Consider the following 19,170-nt stretch of genomic DNA (forward strand, 5'->3'; position numbering starts at 1 on the left):
AAATCAGATGCGAATAATTATAGGCCTATTTCGCTTACGTCAATCTGTTGTAGAATAATGGAACATGTTTTGTGTTCTCGTATTATGACGTTCTTAGATAATACAAATCTCCTTCATCATAACCAACATGGAGTCCGCAAACAGAGATCATGTGAAACTCAGCTCACCCTATTTGCCCAAGAAATTCACAGTGCCGTAGACACTGGCGAGCAGATTGATGCCGTATTCCTGGACTTCAGGAAGGCATTTGATACGGTTCCGCACTTACGTTTAGTGAAAAAAATACGAGCTTACGGAATATCGGACCAGGTTTGTGATTGGATTCAGGATTTCCTAGAAGAAAGAACACAACATGTCATTCTTAATGGTTCAAAATCTGCAGATGTAGAGGTAATTTCGGGAGTACTGCAAGGAAGCGTGATAGGACCTTTATTGTTTACAATATACATAAATGACTTAGTTGACAACATCGGTAGCTCCGTGAGGCTATTTGCAGATGACACGGTTGTCTACAAGAAAGTAGCAACATCAGAAGACTCGTACGTACTCCAGGAAGACCTGCAGAGGATTAATGCATGGTGCGACAGCTGGCAGCTTTCCCTAAACGTAGATAAATGTAATATAATGCGCATACATAGGGGCAGAAATCCATTCCAGTACGATTATGCCATAGGTGGTAAATCATTGGAAGCGGTAACGACCGTAAAATACTTAGGAGTTACTATCCGGAGCGATCTGAAGTGGAATGATCACATAAAACAAATAGTGGGAAAAGCAGGCGCCAGGTTGAGATTCATAGGAAGAATTCTAAGAAAATGTGACTCATCGACGAAAGAAGTAGCTTACAAAACGCTTGTTCGTCCGATTCTTGAGTATTGCTCATCAGTATGGGACCCTTACCAGGTTGGATTAATAGAAGAGATAGACATGATCCAGCGAAAAGCAGCGCGATTCGTCATGGGGACGTTTGGTCAGCGCGAGAGCGTTACGGAGATGCTGAACAAGCTCCAGTGGCGGACACTTCAAGAAAGGCGTTACGCAATACGGAGAGGTTTCTTATCGAAATTACGAGAGAGCACATTCCGGGAAGAGATGGGCAACATATTACTACCGCCCACATATATCTCGCGTAATGATCACAACGAAAAGATCCGAGAAATTAGAGCAAATACGGAGACTTACAAGCAGTCGTTCTTCCCACGCACAATTCGTGAATGGAACAGGGAAGGGGGGATCAGATAGTGGTACAATAAGTACCCTCCGCCACACACCGTAAGGTGGCTCGCGGAGTATAGATGTAGATGTAGATGTAGAAATATGCGGTACGGCACACTGTTAGAGAGAAGGATTATCATTCAAGAAACACATAGTACAATGAAATTACTTATCTTCAGTAGTTTGTAGGACTGCAGTTGCAACTATGAACTGACAATCTCGTAACATGGAATACCATGAACTAATACAACGTATTCTCAGGGACTAAGCCTGATGGGCCCTCCTCAGAGAATCAATGCAAACAGTATAGAACTGGCTGAGGGCTGATTATGAAAGTGTGTCTGCCTAGGTTGAAATCTAGGTAAGTAGTGAACAAGGCACACTCCAGTTCCATCGAGCTGCACTGCCCGCTAGAGTGCGCTGTGCTCGGCAGACAACGGGCTGCCAACCTTTTGCTGGCACGGCATTGTAGTAGTATCTGTGGCAATGATAGTACAATTATGATGAAGTTTGTCTCCTTCAAAATAGACATTGAGGGCTCTGTGTGCCAATCTATTGGACAGATGAAAACATGGAACGTTTATTTTATTTGAGTTTGGTTTTAACTTTCATTTGCAGAAATAGTGGCTTAAGATGTGTAGATCAAAAGTTACGGTTTCTTCAGTTCTTTCAAAAGTTTGGTGTTGGGTACCTATTGCCCAGATGTCTTCGTGGCCAAACTTTCTGGACTGTGTTGGAGTGATATCAGGTATATACAGATCCTAGAAACCTCTGACTGAAGCGGAAATGCCAGTTACAGATTGCAACTCAATTTTGGCATCCATTATTGAATAACTTCCCCACATACAGACTTGACATATGTGTGAGCTGCATCTGGCAGTGGGCAGTGGTACTTACCTAAATATATTGATAACCCTGTGAGTCAGACCCTTTGTAGAATGACAATATTAAGGTCATCTACTCCAGAAACATACTTCAAGAGTCATTTTTTTTATCCGTCTCAACAAACCCATTCATACGATGAACTAGTCATTGACCATAGCTCCCCTTGCCAAATTGCTACTGTCAAACTGTGAGTAACTGCAAATTCAACCATGTCATTGCAGAACTTGTTGCTTACCACAATATCAACAATTTCAACACTTATGATTTTAAGTCATCTGTTCCAGCACCACCTTTTCTGAATTGCACACTCTCCCATTCTCTGTGAACCTTTTGGCCAAAAACTTCATTAATCACCATAGTTGCGCTCACCCCTTTCCTATTTCACCATTTTGCACTCTCATCCTCTTCTGTTCTGTCATCTCTCTCTCTCTCTCTCTCTCTCTCTCTCTCTCTCTCTGTCTGTCTCCCCCTCTTGCTCTCACTCTCTCACGTCCATCCTCATAGTTTGTCTGTAAGTGAATAATCGACTGATGTTATTTTGTCATTATTGGTTTCCTGTTTCTATTCTGAAACTTAAATTATCACAAGATTATTCTGAATTAAAAAGAGGGACTTCCTTCATTCTTAATCTACATCTACATTCACATCGATACTCCACACTCCACCTTAAGCTGCATGTTCGAGGGTACCCTGTACCACTGCAAGTCATTTTCTTTCTTGTTCCACTTGCAAATAGAGCGAGGGAAAAATGATTGTCTATATACATCTGTATGAGCACTAATTTCTTGTATCTTATCATCATGGTCCTTATGCCCTATGTATGTTAGAGACAACTGAATTGTTCTGCAGTCAGCTTCAAATGCCAATTCTCTAAATTTTCTCAATAGTGTTCCTCAAGAAGAACGTTACCTGTCCTCCAGGGATTCCCATTTGAATTCCCAAAGCGTCTCCATACCACTTGCATGTTGTTCAGACCTACCAAATCTAGCAGCTTGCCTCTGGATTGCTTCAATGTCTTCCTTTAATCCAACCTGGTTCGGATCTCAAACAGTCAAGCAGTACTCAACAACAGTTTGCACTAGCATCCTATGTGCAGTCTCCTTTACAGATGAACCACACTTTCCTAGAATTCTCCCAATAAACCAAAGTTGACTACTCACTTTTCATACCACAATCATTATAAGCTCATTCCATTTCATATCATTTGCAACATTACACTTATATATTTAAATGAAATGCCTGTGTCAAGAACATTACAGATTTGGTTTCCTACTCATCTGCATAACTTAGATTTTTCTAAATTTAGAGCTAGTTGCCATTTATCACACTAACTAGAAATTTTGTCCAAGTCATCTTGTATCCTCTTATAGTCACTCAACTTTGACACCTTATCATATACCACAGCAATAGCAAACAACCACAGACTGCTGCCCACTTTGTCCACCAAATCATTTATGTATACAGACAATAGTAGTGGCTCTGTCACATTTCCATGGGGTACTGCTGATGATACCCTTATCTCTGATGAACACTCACCATTGAGGACAATATACTGGGTTCTAAACTTTTAGAAGTCATTGAGCCACTCACATATCTGTGAACCCATTCTATATGCTCGCATCTTTAACAGCCTGCAATGGAGCACCACATCCAATGCTTTCCAGAAATCTAGAAATAAGGAATTTACCTGTTACCTTCATCCATAGTTTGCAATATATCATGTGAGGAAAGGGCAAGCTGAAGTTTGCATGAGCAATGCTTCCTAAAACAACACAGATTTGTGGACATTAAGCTTCTCAGTCTGAATAAAATTTATCGTATTCAAACTGAGAATATGGTCAAGGATCCTGGAGCAAACCAATTTTGGAGATATTGGTCTGTAATTTTGCGGGTTCGTTCTTTAGCTGTGCATATACACAGGAGTTGGAGCTTTGTTCTGGGTGAGAAATTCACAATAAATTCAAGCTAAGTAAGAAGCCAATGCATAGAGTACTCTTTGAGAACTGAATTGGGGTTGCATCCAGACCTGGTGACTTATTTGTTTTCAACTCCTTCAGATGTTTCTCTATGCCAGGGATGCTTATTATTATGTCATCCATACAGGAGACTGTTCAATGATCAAACATCGGTTTGTTTGTATGATACTCCTGCGTGAATGATTTCTTGAACATGAAATTAAAAACTTGTTATTTCATTTTGCTATCTTCAACTGCCACACCAGACTGGTCAACAAGTGACTCTATGGAAGCCTTAGATCTACTTAGCCATTTCACATAGGACCAGATTTTCTCAGGTTCTCTGCCATATCCTTTGCTTATGATGGTGGTAGTAGTTGTATGCTTTGTGTATAGATCTTTTCACAGATGCACGAATCTCTGCAAACCTTTGGCTGAAATGGTTCAAATGGCTCTGAGCACTATGGGACTTAACATCTGTGGTCATCAGTCCCCTAGAACTTAGAACTACTTAAACCCTACTAACCTAAGGACATCACACACAGCCATGCCCGAGGCAGGATTCGAACCTGCGACCGTAGCAGTCACGCAGTTCCAAACTGAAGCGCCTAGAACCACACGGCCACACCGGCCGGCTCTGCAAACCTTTTCTTGTCATCATTTGCACATTCTCTTTTGAACTGAAAGTGCAAAAACCTCTGCTTCCTCAGCATTTCCAAATCTCATTGCTAATAATTCTCCAGACCATGATTTACAATCTGCTTATACTTTATACATAATTACTCTGGCTCATTTGTAGCTAGAAGGTCTAAGATCTTACCACTGTGTGTGGGCTGCCAACCAGCTGCTTAAGACAAATTTCAGAAAATGTATTCTAAAAGTACTTCAGATGACTGACTGTCTGTACACCCTGCAATGAATCGATAGACATCCCAGTCAATATTTGGTAAGTTAAAGTCACCTCCAGCTAGTAATGCAAGAGCTGTGTATTTACATGTTACTGACCATAGACTTTCTTGGAATGACTGTAAAACTGTTACAGCAGAATTGGATGGCTGGTAAAAACACATAATAATTAACTTGGTTTCATCTAGACCTGTTATACACAACCAAATAACTTCACTGCTACACTCAACTTTGACCTCAACAGAGAAAATATTTTTGTCAACTGCAATGAACACTCCCCCTCCTATGGCCTCTAACCTGTCTTTCTGAGACATGTTCCATGATCGCTAAATATCGCAGAGCTTTCCACTTCAGGTCTCAGCCAGCACTCATTCCTGAGTCCTTTTGCTCTCCAGAGAGAGCAAAATGAAAGTTTCTGATATCGGAAATAGACAAATGACATGTAAATTTCCTTGTGAAACAATATTGTCATACCTAAAAAGAAACTGCAAAAGGGAACAGACATTCAGATGGCCAGAATGCTAGTTATTTACATTAACACAGAATGAGGTTGGTCACTGTGTTCAATAAAATTTAATCATTTAGCAATCAAACAATAAGTTGTTACTACTCATCATGTGGTGTTAGAACATACACATAAAAGACAGTTGTAATTGGCAAGCTTGTGGAGCCAGTGGCTCCTTCTTCCTACATAAGGGTAGAAGGGGAAGGAAGAAGGGTGAACGAAAAGGACTGGAGAGGTCTAGGAAAATGGGTAGACTTTGGGAAAGTCACCCAGAACCATGCCGTCAGTAAGTCTCCCCTGACCTGCAGTTCTGGGTGACTTTCCTGAAATCTACCCCTCTTCCTAGACCTCTCTAGTCCTTTTCCTTCATCCCTTTTTGTTCTCCTTCAACCCTTCTGGCTGAAGAAGGAGCCACTGTCTCTGAAAGCTTGCCAATTACCACTGTCTTTTATGTATTTGTTCTGCCACTGTTTGGTGAGTAGATTTATCTATCCAATTAAATAATTTTTTCAGTAATTATTTTTGTTGTTAAATGAGTTGTTAACGTATTGCAAAAGCAAACACTACATACAAGAAGTTTAAAAGTCACCTTCCTGTTTAATTTTTTTCTCAAAACTGTAACCATAATTACCTTCTTGTATGGGAAATGTACTCTTAAACTGTAGCAGGAAAAGCTCCATTAATTCATTTCTGCAGCATCTTTCCTCAAAAATTCACCATCAGCAATTAGCAACAGAATTGTGAAATTCTATATTACAATACCACGAGTATCTGAATAAGATTTTTCACTCTTTTACCAGCAACCAGTAAGATAAAATCTTCTGGCATGGAGAAGCAATGGGTAATCTCAGCTTGCTTTTCTTTGCAACATAGCACCTAGTATCAAATTATTATAATCATTTTTGTTGCATACAGATTATCTACAACTGTAGTAAGTAGACTCATTCATATATCCTACCAGAATCAAATGACAGCTAAGAAAGCAGCGTAAGTTTTGTGAGAATGTACTGCAGCCCCCTCTATATGTTTGTAAAATCTGTGGAAAACATTGTGTTTGTAAAACACTGAACTTCAGGATGGTGGCACTAACTACATACAAGAAACAGTGTGAATTAATTAAATTCGTACTGCAGTCTGTATGAAACGGACACTTCTGTAATGTAATAAAAACATGTCTCGTAAGTTTTTAAGTTCAATAATTCGAACTTTAACAAGTTAACAGAAAATGAAGACATGGGTAGGTGCAGGGAATAAATGTTAATTTCATCAATAGAGGAGAAAATATTGTATTAGACCTACTGTTGATTTTATTGCTTTTATGACCATATGAATTACGCATGTTGCTGTCCTGCTTGTGGATTGTGGCACATATATGAAAATAATTTTTCTTTTGTTTTTAGGTGAGGGATGAAATGGCCAAAAAAGGTGTGAAACCCTATGAAAATCTCATACCACCATCTGATTTGGGTAATAATACAAACTGTCGCTCAGATGGATAAGGAGTGTGTGTTGTGTGTCTTGTGATTTGTATGTTTGTACATAATATGTGAACAAAAACTTTTATAATCTTTATTAAAAAATCCATGTGATTACATAATTTTTATTATATATTTATTTGAAAATATATGTTTTTTATTTATGGGTTTCATATAGCACTAGAACCATCTGTTCATTCAAATTGAGTAGGAGAACCTTCAACAATGGGGAACAAGTTGAAGTATATGAGGGCTGTTCAAAAAGCAAGGTGACTTTTCAAATTACACTTGATTCTCAATCTTTTTTTTGTTATGTTGGTACACATGTCCTGAACATATGTTCACAGTTTCAACTGTACAGCATACTTCATTTGTTTCTGACAGGTTAGAAGTGTTTTTGTGTGCTCGGCAGTTTTCGATAATTATAAAAAATGGAGCAAAGAATTTGCATCAAATTTTGAGTGAAAAAATGGAATCAAGTGCTCTAAAAGACTTGAAATGTTGACAGTGGCATATAAAAAAAAATGTTTATAAGTGGTACAAGCTCTTCCAAGATGGCAGAGAAGACGCCAATGATGAACCTCACTCAGGACACCCCAGCACATCAACAACAGATGATAACATTGAAGCTGTGAAGAAAATTGTTTTGGAAAATCATTGAATTACCATAAGAGAAGTTGCTAAGGATGTTAACATATTGGTTGGCTCATGTCATGCAATTTTTTCAGATGTTTTGGGCACGAGATGTGTTCATCAAAGTTTGTTCCAGAACTTCTCAATTTTGATCAGAACAACTGTCGCATGAGCATTGTTCAGGAGCTTTTGAATGACCTCAATGATCCTGATTTGCTCAAAAGGGTCGTAACTGGTGACGAAACATGAGTTTATGGTTATGACCTCAAAACCAAAGCCCTATCGTCCCATCATGTGGATGACTTCACACTTTTCATTATTTTTGGTTAATTACCACTTTTTGTACCATGCAGATTGCTCATCTAAATCATTTTGGTCTGATGACTTTACTAGATGGGAAATGTCAGCTTCATCTGACTCGATGCTAAACCCTTACTTTTCTGGGGTCATGGCTCATGATTCCAGCCACTAGTTACCTTTAGTTGAGACAGTGTAAGAAAATCCCTCACAGCACTGTTGCCAACTGTCAGATGTAAAGTGCTAATGGTTCCATGTGAAGACAGTAGCCATCTACAGAGCTGTGACAAAGCAGAGGCATTGCCATAGAGACGTTCACAAAGTTGTGTTACGTTACATTAATGATTGTGGTAGGCATGCAAAGTTGCTGCATGCAGCCCACTGCAACTGTCAGGGACCAACATACACCGACTCAACTATAGGGCTGCCAGCAGATGTCACACTCAGCAAGTCATTCTTTTGCATAGTGAAAATGACTGCAATGTATCTGAACTACTGTCAGATTTGTTACACACTCTGTATGTGTTTGCACTCTGGTCAGATAGTAGCTTGTGTAGATTTTATGCCTGTGAGCATAAATATGAGTTTTTATCTTACAAGAGGAGCTTGTAGACTGAGCCTGTTGGATTCCTTGAAAGTCTGTACCCAGACATCAGTTTCCTAAGGCAGTACGACACAGTTTAAAAAAAGAAAAATTCAAAAAAGTTACCTTCAAAAATGAGATGATTTCTGAGCAAAGTTCAGTAAAATACAGTTTTCAAGTGTTATGTAGATGCCTTTAGCTGAATGTATAGTGTCCAAGTCTGTTGGTGGAGGAATCTCAGGTTTGAATCTGCTTAGCAGTATTTTTTTACCTTTATTTAAATTCTATATTTTTTTGTCAGCTGGAAATCATAATAAGCATATATTGAATCATAATTTTCTTTTCAATTATGTACCATATGAAACAAATCAAAATTTGATACAAACATGTGAAATGACTTATATACTTCAGTAATACTCTGTAATGAATTTTCATTCTGTAGTGGAATGTGCATTGAAATGAAACTTCTTCACAGACTAAAACCATATCAATCTGCTAGGAAGTTTCATCATTAACACTGATGCATTTTGTATGCTCTTTTCTCCTCGGAACAAAGAAAGAAGGAACTAGCGGGCATTAGCAGTAATCAGAAGAGATACAGAATAACCAGGAAAAATGCTTTTGCAGTTGACCAGCAGCTCTTTCTATAGGTACTGTCCAGACTTTGGAATTTTTATGTACAAGAATAATCTACTAGATGACTACTGTTGTGGTGGCCCTTTTTACATATGTATTGTTAGTATTTATATGTTCTGACAAGTTGGAGTTAATATTATTCTGCCTGCTTCACAACTGGAAAATTATTTACGCCATGGACTCAGTTATGGTACTTTTCGCAGTTAGTTTGCACAACAAGCTGTTTTTACATCAAAAGACACCACCAAACACACAGTATTCCAGATATACAGCTGTATAATTAATAATTTGTTTTACTTCTGTGAAATTGCAATGCTGAGCAGATTCTCACAATTTCCATTCAGTGGGGATCAAAAAAATTCACTGAAATCACGTTAAATGAATATGGTTCAATATTAGAATAACTGACTACTATTACTGTTTCAAAAGGAGAACCACTAATCAAGAGAAATCTCCTACATTTACATTGATTTTTAATTATATGTCAAAATTAGCAAATATTAAAATATTTATTATAACTCTAAATCGTTATCATTTAGAATGATGGCGTTGACCTCTGCACTAATATTCCCCTATAAAATTTGCATAAATTATTTAAGTCGCTCACTTCATGAGTATAGGATCTGTTACAGTAAAACATTAGTGACACTTTTAAGTAATATTTGATTATATGTAGAGTAAATATTACTTGAAACTTACACATTTTCGTGCCTCATCACAAAATGACCTCTTTCATAGCCGAGAAACAAAAAGGAAGTGTGTGATCCTTTTTCAGAAGTAACAGAGATTACAAACTACAATTGCAGGTCATATTAATGATTACATAGTCTTTTCAATTTTTCTGTGATAATATTTATTTTGTTATGTCAGTTTTGTTAAATTTGTGAAATACTTCAGTATCATTTTTTCACATTATGTGGCATACTGCCACACTGGGAGTGATGCTTGTCATGATAATTGTTTGCTTTTTCACTTTACTCATAGTGACTCTCAGAGTTTTGCCTGACTATATTAGTTTGTTTCCGTAAACATAATTCATTCCACCAAGTATGGAAACATGCAGATTTTTTGATGGACTACATTTTTTAAAAAATTTTGTCGCATATGACCACTGGATTTCGTAAGGACTATTTCTTTCTGTTCTTGTTGGCAGTCAGTTTTATCATGGTTCAGAATTCAAAGGTTTTTTTTCTATCAGTGCTAACAACTGATGCTGATAAATTGTCAGCCTCTTATATATATATCTCATGGGTTCCTGTAAATATGTGTCTGCTTAAAGATATTTTACTGAAAAAATTGCATTGACAATACCTTAGATTATAGTTTGTAGCCTCACTACATAACACACATGTATATAAATTAAGACATTAATATTTATTGTGGAATTTAATCTTCTCTGGTGTAATGTGTGTTTGATGTTTAACTTCTTGCACTTGACATGGAAAACGATTCTTAAAATACCTAAATTTGTAATCTGTGTTATTGATAGATCAGTGATTTGTCTCCTGAACAAGCTTCAAAGCAGAAATAATCATTTGTTTTGTACCTGGTTGGCCGATTTTTTTCATCCTCTTCAAATTTACACAGTTGTTGTATCACAACCATGTTTAAAATTTATAAATATGTAGCTACACAAATATCTTTTACATTCACTGTATTGAACTGTTTCTACTGTTAGCGTAAGTAGTGCTAAGAGATGTATTACTGGTCCAGAAGGCAAACAGTTGTTCAAAACATATTTACTAGTGTATTTTCCACAATTTCATCTTATGTTTCTGCCTATATGCCAGAGGTATAGCAGCTCACTTTGTATACAGCTATTGTCACTTCATACCTGATGCTGCAATTTGGCAGGTTATAAACATCCATGGTTATAAAGACGACTAGAGAGTCTATATACAGAGAATATAGGCTCTCTAAGGATGACTTGCTGAGTATGACATCTACTGGCAGCTCTAGGTACCTAGTGGGTGGACCTAAGGATTTAACATTGAATTTCATCTGCACACAATCTAAGATGGTTGCTCATATTGTCTCCTAAAGCATTTATGTAGATTAGAAATACCAGAGGGCCTATATCACTTCCCTGGAGAACTCCAGATATCAGTTATGTCTTACCTGATGACTTTCCATCAGTCACTATTAACTGTTGTCTTCCTGACAGGAAATCATGAATCGAGTCACACAACTGAGACAATACTGCATAGATACACAATTCAATTAGAAGACACTTGTGAAGAACAGCATCCAAAGCCTTTTGGAAATACAGAAATATGAATTCAATTTCAGATCCTCTGTGAACATTCTAATAACCCTACCACAACAAAGGTCAAAATTAAATGATGATTTTGGTGTTGCTCACGCTGCTAAATACTGCATTTTCGGGCAACAACAAAGTTATTATGTGGCAGGTGTCATTAGAGCACAGTTAATAAAGTCATTTCATGTAATAATGAATAAACTAGGCACTCATCTTTTCGTGTTTCCCACACAGGTCTCGTTGTAAAATCATGGCTCAGTCGTCGAAAATCTAGGTGGTGATGATTCCAAGCTCGGATTCAAAGAGGCCTAGGTTTTATTCTGCTATATTCAAAAGTTTTGTAGATGTGCTTCACAAACCATTCTTGAAGATTAAACCTTTCAAAGTTAGCACAATGGTGATGTAAAAAAAAATAATCAGCACTCCGAATTTAAGTTACACTTCCTTTTAATTGCTTTTATTGCATATCACGTAACACACAAAACATCACTTCACAATACAAAACATACTTGAAAACATCTTCCTCACAGTCACTGTTAAAGTTCACATTTTATAAGCTGACTACGTTATGCGTCTTTCCAACATGACGTCCAAGACTTGTCTTTTTCAAGGTCCGACTCTCTAACAACTAACTAATAATCGCTTACGCGTCCAAAATTCATAGTTATAAGTACGTCAAAGATTGTAGTGACAAAAGAAAGAATACACATAAGAATAATATCATTGCAATATAAACATATTGATGTATCACAAATGAAATCAAATCTGAATGTTGTCTCAGAAATATGTTAAGTAGTTAACAGAAACACAGTAGAATATTACTGGTATCGAGAGGTTGAGTTAAGGTGCCATAATGGTTACGTTATTTAAGTACCATTACAACATTATTCATTACTTCGTGAGAATAATGAGCTGCTTGCATTTAAGAAGACAATTATTGTCTAATCAATGCTGACTGTGTATCGGTTGTCAAGATGGCAGTGAGTATATGTGTAAATTTAAATCAGTCTGAAATTTTTGATGCCTTAGTATTAATTAAGTGGGTTATATTTGATGGAACTTTGCTAAATGGTATTAGGATATGTGTGTTTAATCATGAATGGTGTCATTAGTATTGCTTTCCTAAGAAAGATGCACAAATTCAATATGATACAAATGTGTGTGTGTGTGTGTGTGAGAGAGAGAGAGAGAGAGAGAGACATGAAAAACATGACTGAAATGTGCTACTTAGGTTTAGAAGTTAATGTGCTCAATGAACTTCACAAAAAGCTTGATACTACAAGAAATTACAAAAATGCTAGAAAATGTGGCATGAGCCATATGGGAATTGTCTGGAGTGTCATTTACACTGAGGAGCCAAAAAACTGGTGCACTGCCTAATATCGTGTAGGGCCCTGCAAGCACACAGAAGTGCCAAAACATGGCATGGACTTGACTAATGTTGGAAGTAGTGCTGGAGGGAACTGACACCATGAATCCTGCAGGGCTGTCCATAAATCCATAAGAATATGAGAGGGTGGAGATCTCTTCTGAGCAGCATGTTGCAAGGCATTCCAGATATGCTCAGTAATGTTCATGTCTCGCAATTCTGGTGGCCAGCAGGAGTGTTTAAACTCAAAAGAGTGTTCCTGGAGCGAAGAGTATTCCTGGAGCCACTCTGTAGTAATTCTGGACTTGTGGAGTGTCGAATTTGTCCTGCTGGAATTGTCCAAGTCTGTCGGAATGCACAATGGACATGAATGGATGCAGGTCATTAGGCAGGACGCTTACATACGTGTCACCTGTTAGTCGTATCCAGACATATCAGGGGGCCCTTATCACTCCAACTGCACATGCCCCACACCATTGCAGAGCCTCCACCAGCTTGAAGAATCCCCTGCTGACATGCAGTGTCCATGGATTCATGAGGGGTGTCTCCATACCCATACATGTCCATCCACTCAATATAATTTGAACCGAGACCCATCTGACCAAACAACATGTTTCCAGTCATCAACAGTTCAATGTCGGCACTGATGGGCCCAAACAAGGCGTTAAGCATTGTGTCGTGCAGTGAGCAAGGATACACGAGGGGGCCTTCAGCTCCGACAGCCCATATAGTTGATGTTTCATTGAATGGTTTGCACGCTGACACTTATTGATGGCCCAACATTGAAATCTGCAACAATTTGTGGAAGGGTTGCATATCTGTCACACCGAATGATTCTCTTCAGTCGTCATTGTTCCGTTCTTGCAGGATATTTTTCTGGTTGCAGTGATGTCGAAGATTTGATGTTTTGCCAGATTCCTGATATTCACATTTCACTCGTGAAATGGTCATATGGGAAAATCTCCACTTTATCACTACCTTGGAGATGCCGTGTCCCATTGTCTGTTTGCCGTCTATAACACCACATTCACTGACTATAACACCATGTTTAAATTCACTTAAATCTTGATAACCTGCCATTACAGCAGCAGTAACCAATCTAACAACTGCACCAGACCCTTGTTGTCTTATATAGGCATTGCCAACCATAGTGCCATATTCTACCTGTTTACATAGCTCTGCATTTGAATATGCATGCCTGTACCAGTTTCTTGGACGCTTCAGTTTATATCAGTGAGGCAAGGTTTTGTAACAAATTGTGAAAAGTGTAAACAGTGTGACCATGAATAGAAATATGTATGAACAGCCTATTCACATAAAAAGATACAAGTGAATTAAATGTAGAAAAAGACAAAGCGAATACTTGGAGACAAAGAAACCTAAATAGCGATGCTGAAAAAGACAAACTGAATATTCATAGACAAGAAAATCTAAATAGCCATGCAATGTACACTGAGGTGACAAAAATCTTGGGATAGTTCCTAATATTGTGTCGGGCCTCCTTTTGCCCTGTGTAGTGCAGCAACATGTAGTTGGTAGCCCCTGCAGAAATATTGAGCCATACTGCCTCCATAGCCACCCATAATTATGAAAGTGTTGCTGGTGCAGTATTTTATGTACGAAATGACCTCTCAATTATGTCCCACAAATGTTTGATGGGATTCATGTCAGGTAATCTATGTGACCATATCATTTGCTCGAATTGTCCAGAATGTTCTTCAAATCACTCACGAACAATTGGGGCCCGATGATGTGGTGCATTGTCATCCACAAAACTTCCGTTGTTGTTTGGGAACATAAAATCCATGAGTAGCTGCAAATGGTCTCCACATAACCAGAACCCTGTCCATTCCATGTAAAAATAGCCCGCGCCATTGTGGAGCCACCATCAGCTTGCACAGTGCCTTGTTGTCATCTTGGATCCATGGTTTTGTGATGTCTGCACCACACTCAAACCATACCATTTGCTATTACCAATCAAAATCAAGACCCATTTTACTTACCACAGTTTTCCAGTTGCTTAGGGTCCAACTGGTATGGTCACGAGCCCAGGAGAGGTGCTGCAGGTGATGCTGGGCTGCTGGCAAAGGCCCTTGTGTCGGTTGTCTCTTGCCATAGCCCATTAACGCCACATTTTGCCTTACTGTTCTGATGGATACATTCATCGTACATCCCACATTAATTTCTGTACTTATTTCCTGCAGTATTGTTGTCTGTTAGCACTGACAACTCTGCACAAATGCTCCTGCTTTAGGTCATTAAATGAAGGCCGTCAGCCACTGCATTGTCCGTGGTACTGTGTAGAGGTAATGCTCAAAATTTGGTATTCTCGGCAAACTTGTGACACTGTGGGTCTGTGAATATTGAATTCCTTAACAATTTCCAAACTGGAATGTCCCATGCATGTAGCTCCAACTACCATTCTGCGGTCAGAGTACATTAATTCTTGTTGTGCGGGCATGGTCAAGTCGGATACCTTTTCACATGACTCACTGCAGTACAAATGACAGCTCTGCCAATGCACTGTTCTTTTATACCATCTGTATATGTGAATACTGCTATCCCACAACTAATGTCAATGAAATCTATAAACAAGAATTCAAGTAATAGATACATCTCTTTGCTGACAGTTGTGGAAGAGGAGTTACTGAATTTATGACAAAAAATCAGCTAGACCTTAATGCAATAGGCATTATCAAGCCAGGTGTGCCACTGTGCAAAGTTTTGAAGAGCTGTGATAACATACTGATGACTGGTAATAGGTGCTTTATAATCAGAGGAGCGAATGATGTTCGCATAATGCAATGAAACTTCACGTACAGTGAGAATCTCGAAGGAAACAATCAAAAGAATGCCTCTAGTACATTTCTACATTGTCAGTATTTCACATAGGCATGATCTGACAGAAAATTTGTGTGTAAACATTGAAACTATTATAGAAAACAGAATACTGGTATTCAAAAGAATCTGTAGAGACTGATTGAATGTGACCTTTCTAGAGAGAAACTATGGGAACAGAAAGCACATTAAAAGACACAGTCTCCACATGAACACAAGAAGGAAGAAATACGAATGCCAAAATTATTAAATTCATTAGTGAGTCATCTATAGAGCAAGGGGCTCCAATCCCAGTATCACTAAAACATGAAACGGCTGCAACACCATTCATCAGTGGCGGCAACAGAGTAAACATCATTATCAATAACAGCAGTAGAACAACAACCACCACCAGCAGCAGGCAAGGGCATCCATATCCAGGGGCAAGAGGGCCATAAATAAGGCAAATATATAGTGGATGAATTTCAGTAATATTAGAAGTAACACTAGAAGCTGGTTTAGGGAACTATGCTATTGCTCAAGCTCCACACACAAAATTCCTAGGCATTTAGATGGACGAGGACTTGAGGTGACAGAAGAATTTGAAAGTTCTTAATAAAAAACTAATTTTATGCTCTTTATCTGCTAAGAATGCTTCAGAACTGTTGCAGCACTGAATAATGGTTATTCGCCTGTTATGCTTACAATGAACAGCTTGCTTAGATGTGACGCGAACTTCTGGGGAAATACACATCTGGGAAAACAAACTTTCAAACTTCAGGAAAGGGCTGTTAGACTAATGAAACGGGCCCCCTGTAAAGCAACACAGGGAAATAGTTGCATTTAAAATAACGTTACTTCCTAGCTTACATATCACCTCAATAGGAAAGGGAAGGGTAAACTGGCAGGGTTGTTAGCGAAATCCATAAGTAGGGACACTAGTACTCATGGATGTACCTCTTTTTTGGACTAATATCAGTGTCCAATGAGAAGTTCAGGCAGGTAGGTGCTAAAGAGGTCCAAAACTCACAAAATTCACACAACAGGAAAGTAAATAATAATGTTACCATATTTAACCAAAATATTGGTGTATTAAAGAAAAAAGTAGATTCTCACAAAAGTAAAGTAAAAAATAATGTTACCATTTTTAACCAAAATATCCCATGATTGAAGAATAAAGTAGATGAGCTCCTGGTTTGTTTAGATGACATTGAATCTTATAATATAATAGATATACTATGCCTGTCTGAGCATCACATTGTGCCTGATATGGAAAGGTAAATATCAGTGGTTATAAACTAGCTGCACATTAGAGTAGAGAGAATAAGGTGAGAGGAGGAGTTGCCATATATGTCAAAGGTCATCACTGTGTAGAAAGCTTAGGTACAAAAAAGTTTTGTCTTGAGCAACATATAGAAGCATGTGCCTGTCAACTTAAACTGAAGGAGGGCTCTTTTATAATTGTAACAGCATATAGGTCGCCTTCAGGAAACTTTCATTTATTCCTGGAAAACTTGGATGCCTTGTTGTGCTATCTGTTAGATAGGGGAAAGCAAATTATTATTTGTGGGGACTTCAATGTTGATTCACTGAAAGAATGTAACAGGAAGAATGACCTGGAAGTCTTGCTCGGTTCTTTCAATTTGACATCTGTCATTAATTTCCCTACTCGGGTAGTAAAGGACAGCAGCACATTAATAGATAACACTTATAGACCAAGATAGGTTTAAAAACATAAATTCTTATCCTGTTGAGAATGGCCTTTCTGATCATGATGCTCAGCTAGTTACAGTATATGACATAGCTCCATTTAGTAATTCAAAACTCCCCTCCAAAGTTGTGCGTTCAATTAATGACTCAACAATTAGAAATTTCAGAGAAAATCTTCAGCAGTTAGACTGAGATGAGGTGTACAAGGAACCTGATGCTAATTTAAAATATAACTTATTTCATGATACACTTGTAAGAGAATTTGAAAACTGTTTCCCCAAGAAAGTAGTTAAATCTAATTATAAGAAACCATGCAAAAAACCTTGGCTTACTAAAGGAATAAAAATATCTTGTAACCACAAAAGGGAACTGTATCTAACAACAAGAAAGAATAATGACCAAGAAACAGACAAATGTTATAAAAACTACTGTGCTACATTAAGAAAGGTTATTAAAAAGTTCAGAAGCATGTGCATCATGTCTGAGATTAATACCTCTGATAACAAAATCAAAACAATTTGGAATATTATTACAAGGGAGGCAGGGCAACCAAGAGTACAAAATAACAGCATCACCATCAAAGTGAATGGAAACTTGATAAACAACAAGCCAGAAGTCGAAAACATTTTGAATAATCATTTTTTTAAATGTTGTAGAGAAAATAGGATCTAAATGTTCATTAGAAGAAGCAAGGCAGTTAATGGAAGAGGCCTTACCCATACCATTTGATACAATTGAAATTCCACCCACCTCTCCTTCTGAAATTAGGAAGATAATAAACTCTCTCAAGAATAAAAGCTCACATGGGATTGATGGTATTTCCAGCAGGATAATAAAAGCTTGTCCCCAAGAAATAAGTGGGATTATTAACCACATATGTAATAGCTCTCTGAAGCAGGGTATTTTGCCAGATAGACTGAAGTATGTCATTGTTAAACCACTGCATAAAAAAGGGAATACGTCTGATGTCAACAACTACTGCCCAATCTCTCTTCTGACTGCCATGTCCAAAATTCTTGAAAAAGTAATGTATTGTAGAGTAACTTCACACCTTTGTAAAAACAAAGTTTTAACAAAACGTCATTTTGGTTTCCAGAAGGGTTTTTCAATAGAAAATGCAATATATACTTTCACTAATGAAATATTAAATGCTCTGAGTAACCGGAAGTCACCCGTTGGGATTTTTTGTGATCTCTCAAAGGCTTTTGATTGTGTAAATCATGGAATACTTCTAGACAAGCTCAAGTACTGTGGTATGGATGGGACAGTGCCCAAATGATTTAAATTGTACCTAACAGGAAGAGTGCAGAAAGTTGAAATAAGCAGTTCACATAATACGCAAAAAACTGGTGATTTCTCAAACTGGGGAACATTCAAGAATGGGGTGCCGCAAGGTTCGGTCTTGGGTCCTCTGCTGTTCTTTATATATATTAATGACTTGCCATTCTGTATTCATGAAGATGCAAAGCTGGTACTTTTTGCCGATGATACAAGTATAGCTATCACACCCGACAGACAAGAATTGACTGCTGAAATTGTAAACGATGTTTTTCAGAAAATCATTAAGTGGTTCTCTGCAAATGCACTCTCGTTAAACTTTGACAAAACACAGTATATACAGTTCCATGCAGTAAATGGAACGACACCATTAATAAATATAGACTTCGATCAGAAATCGGTAGCTAAGGAAGAATATTCAAAATTTCTAGGTGTATGCATTGATGAGGGGTTGAACTGGAAAAAACACACAGAGGATCTGCTGAAACGTTTGAGTTCAGCTACTTATGCTATTAGGGTCATTGCAAATTTTGGCGATATACATCTCAGTATATTAGCCTACCACGCCTATTTTCATTCTCTGCTTTCGTACGGCATCATATTCTGGGGTAACTCATCATTGAGTAAAAGAGTGTTCATTGCACAA

The 19,170-nt window shown here is 37.9% G+C and overlaps 1 protein-coding gene across 1 annotated transcript in view; it reads left to right on the forward strand.

Annotated features, from left to right (window-relative positions):
• Nucleotides 1–7,090, forward strand: part of LOC126092294 (dipeptidase 1-like) — a 510,684-nt gene extending 503,594 nt beyond the window's left edge. The window contains exon 11 of the mRNA XM_049907813.1: nt 6,867–7,090. Coding sequence (XP_049763770.1) covers nt 6,867–6,965 — 99 coding nt within the window. The 3' untranslated portion in view covers nt 6,966–7,090. The remainder of the gene's footprint in view (nt 1–6,866) is intronic.
• The last annotated feature ends 12,080 nt before the right edge of the window (nt 7,091–19,170 follow it).

Source organism: Schistocerca cancellata, chromosome 7 (assembly GCF_023864275.1).
Source record: "Schistocerca cancellata isolate TAMUIC-IGC-003103 chromosome 7, iqSchCanc2.1, whole genome shotgun sequence".
In the NCBI taxonomy this organism is placed as follows: Eukaryota; Metazoa; Arthropoda; class Insecta; order Orthoptera; family Acrididae; genus Schistocerca; species Schistocerca cancellata.